This window comes from Lepidochelys kempii, chromosome 14, assembly GCF_965140265.1.
Source record: "Lepidochelys kempii isolate rLepKem1 chromosome 14, rLepKem1.hap2, whole genome shotgun sequence".
NCBI lineage: Eukaryota > Metazoa > Chordata > Testudines > Cheloniidae > Lepidochelys > Lepidochelys kempii.
The window spans coordinates 34,743,475-34,752,816 of record NC_133269.1 but is presented as its reverse complement, the minus strand read 5'-3'; the positions used below and the strand labels follow the sequence as shown (position 1 = coordinate 34,752,816).

Genomic DNA, 9,342 nt, shown 5'->3' with positions numbered 1-9,342 from the left:
AAACTGGAAGTCCTGGCAAAGTCAAGGAATTATGATGTGATTGGATTAACAGAGACTTGGTGGGATAACTTACATGACTGGAGTACTGTCATGGATGGATATCAACTGTTCAGGAAGGACAGGCAGGGCAGAAAAGGTGGGGAAATTGCACTGTATGTAAGAGAGCAGTATGACTGCTCAGAGCTCAAGTATGAAACTGCAGAAAAACCTGAGAGTCTCTGGATTAAGTTTAGAAGTGTGAGCAACAAGGGTGATGTCGTGGTGGCAGTCTATTACAGACCACCGGACCAGGGGGATGAGGTGGACGAGGCTTTCTTCCGGCAACTCACAGAAGTTACTAGATCACACGCCCTGGTTCTCATGGGAGACTTCAATCACCCTGATATCTTCTGGGAGAGCAATACAGCGGTGCACAGACAATCCAGGAAGTTTTTGGAAACTGTAGGGGACAATTTCCTGGTGCATGTGCTGGAGGAACCAACTAGGGGCGGAGCTCTTCTTGACCTGCTGCTCACAAACCGGGAAGAATTAGTAGGGGAAGCAAAAGTGGATGGGAACCTGGGAGGCAGTGACCATGAGATGGTCGAGTTCAGGATCCTGACACAAGGAAGAAAGGAAAGCAGCAGAATACGGACCCTGGACTTCAGAAAAGCAGACTTTGACTCCCTCCGGGAACTGATGGGCAAGATCCCCTGGGAGAATAACATGAGGGGGAAAGGAGTCCAGGAGAGCTGGCTGTATTTTAAAGAATCCTTATTGAGGTTACAGGGACAAACCATCCCGATGTGTAGAAAGAATAGTAAATATGGCAGGCGACCAGCTTGGCTTAACAGTGACATCCTTGCTGATCTAAAATACAAAAAAGAAGCTTACAAGAAGTGGAAGATTGGACAAATGACCAGGGATTAGTTTAAAAATATTGCTCAGGCATGCAGGAGTGAAATCAGGAAGGCCAAATCACACCTGGAGTTGCAGCTAGCAAGAGATGTTAAGAGTAACAAGAAGGGTTTCTTCAGGTATGTTAGCAACAAGAAGAAAGTCAAGGAAAGTGTGGGCCCCTTACTGAATGAGGGAGACAACCTAGTGACAGAGGATGTGGAAAAAGCTAAAGTACTCAATGCTTTTTTTGCCTCTGTCTTCATGAATAAGGTCAGGTCCCAGACTGCTGCACTGGGCAGCACAGCATGGGGAGGAGGTGACCAGCCCTCTGTGAAGAAAGAAGTGGTTTGGGACTATTTAGAAAAGCTGGACGTGCACAAGTCCATGGGGCCGGATGTGTTGCATCCGAGAGTGCTAAAGGAGTTAGCGGATGTGATTGCAGAGCCATTGGCCATTATCTTTGAAAACTCATGGAGATTGTCAGGCTCAACGGGTAGTGATCAATGTCTCCATGTCTAGTTGGCAGCTGGTATCTAGTGGGGTGCCCCAAGGGTTGGTCCTGGGGCCGGTTTTGTTCAATATCTTCATAAATGATTTGGAGGATGGTGTGGATTGCAGCCTCAGCAAGGTTGCAGATGACAGTAAACTGGGAGGAGAGGTAGATAAGATGGAGGGTAGGGATAGGATACAGAGGGACCTAAATCCTAAATTGGAGGATTGGGCCAAAAGAAATCTGATGAGGTTCAACAAGGACAAGTGCAGAGTCCTGCACTTAGGACGGAAGAATCCCAGGCACCGCTACAGACTAGGGACCGAATGGCTAGGCAGCAGTTCTGCAGAAAAGGACCTAGGGGTTACAGTGGACGAGAAGCTGGATAGGAGTCAACAGTGTGCCCTTGTTGCCAAGACTAATGGCATTTTGGGATGTATAAGTAGGGGCATTGCCAGCAGATCGAAGGACGTGATCGTTCCCCTCTATTCAACACTGGTGAGGCCTCATCTGGAGTACTGTGTCCAGTTTTGGGCCCCACACTACCAGAAGGATGTGGAAAAATTGGAAAGAGTCCAGCGGAGGGCAACAAAAATGATTAGGGGACTGGAACACATGACTTATGAGGAGAGGCTAGGGAATGCGGGATGTTTAGTCTACGGAAGAGAAGAATGAGGGGGGATTTGATAGCTGCTTTCAACTACCTGAAAGGGGGTTCCAAAGAGGATGGCTCTAGACTGTTCTCAGTGGTAGCAGATGACAGAACAAGGAGTAATGGTCTCAAGTTGCAGTGGGGGAGATTTAGGTTGGATATTAGGAAAAGCTTTTTCACTAGGAGGGTGGTGAAACACTGGAATGCGTTACCTCGGGAGGTGGTGGAATCCCCTTCCTTAGAAGTTTTTAAGGTCAGGCTTGACAAAGCCCTGGCTGGGATGATTTAATTGGGGATCAGTCCTGCTTTGAGCAGGGGGTTGGACTAGATGACCTCCTGAGGTCCCTTCCAACCCTGATATTCTATGATTCTATGATTCTATGATCATCTTTGTTGCCTTTCTCTGGACAGTTTCCAGTTCCACTATATCCTTTTTTGAGATGGGGACACCAGAAGTGGACACTGTATTTAAGATGTGGGCACACCAAGGGTTTATCGTGACATTATGATATTTTTGTTTTATTTTCTAACCCTTTCCTAATAGTTCCTAGCACTCTAACATTATTAAGGGCACAAGAGCAAACTATCCCACTGCGTAGGAAAGATAGGAAGTGTGATAGGTTGAGTCACAGAGACCCCCTTGGGACTGTCACCTGAGGTGCTGAGACTACCTCTGAGCCAGTTTTCCCTGCCAGCTTGGGACTTCAGTACCTTGCCTTGTTTGAGCCAGACATGCTAGCCTGCTGCAAACAGATCCAAGTCTGAACCGCGTCTCCCACAAGCTGCAGGCTTAACTGAAAACAGTTTAAGAAGTGCTCCTGTCTCCAGCACTCAGATACCCAGCTCCCAATGGGATCCAAACCCCAAATAAATCCATTTTATTCTGTATAAAGCTTATACGGGGTAAACTCATAAATTGATCTCCCTCTGTAACACTGATAGAGAGACATGCACAGCTGTTTGCTCCCCCAGGAATTAATAATTGCTCTGGGTTAAATAATAAGTAAAAAGTGATTTTATTAAATATAAAAAGGAGGATTTAAGTGGTTCCAAGTACTAACAGACAGAACAAAGTAAATTACCAAGCAAAATAAAATAAAACACGCCAGTCTAATAATACAGTAAGAAGCTGAATACAGATAAAATCTCACCCTCAGAGATGTTTCAATAAGCTTCTTTCACAGACTGGACGCCTTCCTAGTCTGAGCCCAATCCTTTCCCCTGGTACAGACCTTGTTCCTGCTCAGGTGGTAAGTAGGGGATTTCTCATGACTGCAGCCCCCTTTGTTCTGTTCTACCCCCTTATACAGCTTTGGCACAAGGTGGGAATTTTTTGTCTCTTTGAGTCCCTACCCCTCCTTCTAAATGGAAGAGCCCCAGGTTTAAGATGAATTCCAGTACCAGGTGACATGGTCACAAGTCCTGTGTGACCCCAAGCCTTCATTCTTTCCAGCCTGACACACAGGAAGACTTGCAAGGAAACAGAGCCATCTATAGTCAATTGTCCTAGCTCATGGGAGCCACCAAGATTCCAAACCACCATTAATGGCCCACACTTTGCATAATTACAATAGGACTTTAAATATTCATGGTAAATAGGCCCAATGGCCTGTGATGGGATGTTAGATGGGGTGGGATCTGAGTTACTACAGAAAATTCTTTCCTGGGTTTCTGGCTGGTGAATCTTGCCCATATGCTCAGGGTTTAGCTGATTGCCATATTTGGGGCCGGGAAGGAATTTTCCTCCAGGGCAGATTGGAAGAGGCCCTGGAGGTTTTTCGCCTTCCTCTGTAGCATGGGACACGGGTCACTTGCTGGAGGATTCTCTGCTCCTTGAAGTCTTTAAACTACGATTTGAGGTCTTCAATAGCTCAGACATAGGTGAGAGGTTTTCCGCAGGAGTGGGTGGGTGAGATTCTGTGGCCTGCGTTGTGCAGGAGGTCAGACTAGATGATCATAATGGTTCCTTCTGACCTTAATATCTGTTAATCTATGACTTCAGAGTCATATTTCTAGTTTCAGATACAAGAGCGATACATTTATACAAATAGGATGACCACACTCCGTAGATTATTAGCTTTGTAATGATACCTTACAAGAGACCTTTTGCATGAAGCATATTCCAGTTCCATTGTATTCACACTTATTAGCATATTTTCATAAAATCATATGGAGTTCAGTGTCACAGGAAGTATGTCAAGAGACCACCATGGATTAACCAGGAGATCTTCAATGATCTAAAACCCAAAAAAGAGTCCTACAAAAAGTGGAAACTATGTCAGATTACAAAGGATGAATATAAACAAATAACACAAGTATGTAGGGACAAAATTAGAAAGGCTAAGGTACAAAACAAGATCAACCTAGCTAGGGACATAAAGGGTAAAAAGAAAACATTTTACAAATACATTAGAAGCAAGAGGAAGACCAAGGACAGAGTAGGCCTGTTACTCAATGAGGAGGGAAAGGCAATAGCAGAAAATGTGGAAATGGCAGAGGTGCTTAATGACTTCTTTGTGTCGGTTTCCACCAAGAAGGTTGGTGGTGATTGGACGTCTAACATAGTGAATGCCAGTGAAAATGAGGTAGGATCAGACGCTAAAATAGAGAAAGAACAAGTCAAAAATTCCTTAGACAAGTTAGATGTCTTCAAATCACCATGACTTGATGAAACACATCATAGAATACTCAAGGAGCTGACTGAGGAGATATCTGAGCCACTAGCGATTATCTTTGAAAAGACATGGAAGATGGGAGAATTCCAGGAGACTGGAAAAGGGCAAATATAGTGCCCATCTATAGAAAGGGAAATAAGGACAAGCTGGGGAATTACAGACCAGTCAGCTTAACTTCTGTACCTAGAAAGACAATGGAACAAATAATTAAGCAATCAGTTTGCAAACACCTAGAAGATTATGAGGTGATAAGTAACAGTCAGCATGGATTTGTCAAGAATAAATTGTGTCAAACCAACCTGATAGCTTTCTTTGACAGGGTAACAAGCCTTATGGATGAGGGGAAGTGGTAGATGTGGTATATCTTGACTTTAGTAAGGCTTTTGATACTGTCTGACGTGACCTTCTCATAAACAAACTAGGGAAATACAACCTAGGTGGAACTACTATAAGGTAGGGGCAAAACAGGTTGGAAAACCATTCCCAGAAAGTATTTATCAGAGGTTCACAGTCATGCTGGAAGGGCATAACGAGTGGGGTCCCACAGGGATCGGTTCAGGGTCTGGTTTTGTTCAAAATCTTCACCAATGATTTAGATAATGGCATAGAGAGTACACTTATAAAGTTTGTGGCTGATACCAAGCTGGGAGGGGTTGCGAGTACTTTGGAGGATAGGATTAGAATTCAAAATGATCTGGACAAACTGGAGAAATTGTCTGAAGTAAAGAGGATGAACTTCAATAAGGACAAATGCAAAGTACTCTACTTAGGAAGGAACAATCAGTTGCACACATTTAAAATGGGAAATGACTGCCTAGGAAGGAGTACTGTGGAAAGGGATTTGGGGGTCATAGTGGATCACAAGCTAAATATGAGTCAACAGTGTAACATCATTCTGGGATGTATTAGCAGGAGTGTTGTAAGCAAGACATGAGAAGTAATTCTTCTGCTCTATTCCACGCTGATTAGGCCTTAGCTGCAGTATTGTGTCCAGTTCTGGGTGCCACATTTCAGGAAAGATGTGGATAAATTGGAGAAAGTCCAGAAAAGAGCCACAAAAATGATTAAAGGTCTAGAAAGTATGACCTATGAGGAAAGATTGAAAAAATTGGGTTTGTTTAGTCTGGAGAAGAGAAGACTGAGAGGGGACATGATAACAGGTTTCAAGTACATAAAAGGTTGTTACAAGGAGGAGGAGAAAAACTGTTCTTCTTAACCTCTGAGGATACGAAAGAAGCAATGGGCTTAAACTGCAGCAAGGCGGTTTAGGTTGGACATTAGGAAAAACTTCCAAACCGTCAGAGTGGTTAAGCACTGGAATAAATTGCCTAGGGAGGTTGTGGAAACTCCATCACTGAAGATTTTTAAGAGCAGGTTGGATAAACACCTGTCAGGGATGGTGTACATAATACTTAGTCCTGCCTTGAGTGCAGGGGACTGGACGAGATGACCTCTCGAGGTCCCTTCCAGTTCTGATTCTATGATTCTGCTAGCCTTTTAGACTTCTGTTGTGTATTGAGATGAAGTTTTCCGAGAACTATCCACAATGACTCCAAGATCTCTTTCTTGAGTGGTAACCGATAATTTAGAACCCACCATTATCATTTTATATGTATAGTTTGGATTATTTCTTCCAACGCGCATTACTTTCACTCATCAACTTTCACTCATTTGCCATTTTGTTGCCTAGTCAACCAGTTTTCTGCAGTCAGCTTTGGACTTAACTATCTTGAATAATTTTGTATCATCTGCAAACTTTGCCACTTCACTGTTCATTCCCTTTTCCAGATCATCAGTGAATATGTCGAACAGCACAGGTCCCAGTGCAGATCCTTGGGAGGCCCCACTCTTTACCTCTCTCCATTTTTAAAACCGACCATTTATTCTTACCCTTTGTTTCCTATGTTTTAACCACTTACTGATACATGAGAGGACTTTCCCTGTTATCCCCCTGAGTAATTTCCTTCAGAGCCTTTGGGGAGGGACCATGTCAAATGCTTTCTGAAAATACTAGTACATTATATAGACTGCATCATCCTTACCCACATGTTTGTTGACCCCCCCGCCCCCAAAAAAAGAATTCTAATAGATTGGTGAGGCATGGCTTCCTTTACAAAAGGTGTTTTGACTCCTCCCCAACAAATTCTGTCCATCAAGGTGTCTGATAATTCTATTCTTTAATATAGTTTCTACCAGTTTGCCCAGTACTGACGTCAGGATCACTGGCCTATAATTCCCAGGATCACCTCTGGGGCCCTTTTTAAAAATTAGAGTTACATTTGTTACCATCCAATCATCTGGTACAGATGCTGATTTAAGTGATAGGTTACAGACTACAGTTTGTAGTCCTGCAATTTCATATTTGTGTTCCTTCAGAACTCTTGGGTGAATATCATCTGGTCCTGATGATTTATTACTGTTTAATTTATCAAGTTGTTCTAAAATCTCTTCTATGGACACATCAATATGGGACAGTAATTCAATAAGGTCTCCCAAGGATATTGCAGGAAATTGCCATTTTTCTCATAGTCCGTTCCATGGCATCACACAAGTCCCCCCTACTGGAAAATATATCAGAAACGTAAGTAGAGGAGATAAAGTGTGAAAGTGGGAATTTCAGAGGAGTGCAAGGAAGCTGGTCAACTAACTTGTATTGAAATTCAGTGGGATCTGGGCAATTAATTTCCACACATTCCTTTGAAAATGTCAGCTTGAATCTACATCTGACATTCAGTGGGAGCTTCTTACCTAACTCCCTTCGGCATAGGCCCCTATGTAATTATCAATGGGTGCATCTCTACAGATCCTGGCGAATGCCACACAAATTTAGCAACTTGGAATTTTCAGCATACCAAATTTGCATTTCTCCCACTTGAATTCATCTGTAAGTCAACATCAGGTTGTTACAGTCAATGAGGAAACCTGTAAAACAAAGAAATGTTCACACACACTAAAAATGACCTTCAGGGAATTTTAATTTTGGTCCCTTTGACAACATTTCTACAGAATGCAGACCATTTGAAAACCACTTTACATTCCACTGATTGCCTTTTCCAAGACTCGCTTCACCTCTTTGTTTCTTAGAGTGTAAATGAAAGGGTTTAATAGAGGAGTGACAATTGTGTTAAAGATGTTGACTATTTTGTTTAAATCCAATGAGTTCTGTGCAGAAGGCTTGACATACAGAAAAATGGAGGAGCTGTACCAGATAGTTACGACAGTGAGATGGGCAGAGCAAGTAGAAAAAGCCTTTTGCCGGCCTTGGGCTGAGGGGATTCTACAGATGGTGGAGATAATGTAAATGTACGAGACTAGGGTTATTGCACATGAGCCCAGGAGGACATTAATAGAGATGATAAAAGTTGCCAGCTCAATGAGGCTCGTGTCAGTGCAGGAAAGCACTATCCAGGAATCTATGTCACAAAAGAAGTGATTGATAATGTTAGGGCCACAGAAGGACAACCTGGATATTAGAGATGCCAACACAGAGATAGCCAGGAACCCACCCAGCCAACAGATGAGGGCCAGCTGAGCAGAGAAGGTGCTGTTCATGAGGGAGCTGTAGCGCAATGGGTGACATATGGCCAAATAGCGGTCATACGCCATGACAGCCAATATGAGACATTCTGTAGAGCCCAGTGATAATATGAAATACAGCTGCAGGATGCAGCCAGTGAAGGAAATGGTTTGGCTTTTCCCGAATATGACACCAATGGCCTTGGGGGCACAGGCTGTGGTGTACCAGATCTCCAGGAAGGAGAGATTGCAGAGGAAGAAGTACATGGGGGTGTGGAGCCATGGGTGGGTCCACACTAAGATTATAACAGACATATTCCCTATAATTGTAAGGAAATACATAATTGAAAACACTACTGCAAGGGAAATCCGAAAATACCAAGTGCCAGGAAAGCCCAGGAGTATGAACTTCTGCACGCTGGTTTGGTTTTCTATTTCCACTCCAGTCATGAGGTCCATCTGTCAAAACATGAGGGATTATACAGTATTTAAAGATGTTGAACACACTTTGGGATGTACAAAAGTGAAGCGTGAAATACCTTACCCTATCAGGGTACCTGTAAAAAATCTGCAGATCCACAGCCCTGAAACTGCCCACATCTCCTAAAACACTTTCAAGATACCCATCTGGGCTCTGGAATTGTGGGATTTAACTCTGCATCTGGTAGACCTGGCTCTTGCTTGAACTTGCTTCACTGGTGAAATACGAGGAACAGGATTCCATGCTGAAATTCTAAGGGATTTGGGCACCTTAGGGCTCCTTCTAAAATCCCAGCAATAATACCTAGAACCCTGATTAAAGCTAAGGGAAGGGAAGGGAAGCAGGTGCTACTCAACACCATTCTGTGCTTGTGCACCTTTCGGGCTCTGCAACAGAGATGAGAGCTCCACTCCTTATTCCTCCAAGCCCCATGAGGAGTTAGTGGGATGGCTGACCCAATGGCATCTTTCCCCTGTTGCTGGTCTAGCCCATCAACCCCACTCCACTCACCCACGAGAAAGCCTCACGATTTGGCCCATTGTCTTCATGCCTCACCTTCAAGATAACTTTGCTTGCTGCTCAGGAAAATGACTGGGATTTTCAAAAAACACCTAAGTGACCTGGGACCACAAGTCTCCAGTGAAAGTCA

At 43.6% G+C, this 9,342-nt stretch overlaps 1 protein-coding gene across 1 annotated transcript; it reads right to left on the bottom strand.

Moving 5' to 3' along the window:
* Positions 1 to 7,726: 7,726 nt before the first annotated feature.
* LOC140898148 (olfactory receptor 6F1-like) lies at positions 7,727 to 8,662 on the bottom strand. The gene has a single exon (XM_073311588.1). It carries the CDS (start codon positions 8,660 to 8,662, stop codon positions 7,727 to 7,729), a length of 936 nt encoding a protein of 311 aa, XP_073167689.1.
* Positions 8,663 to 9,342: the final 680 nt, after the last annotated feature.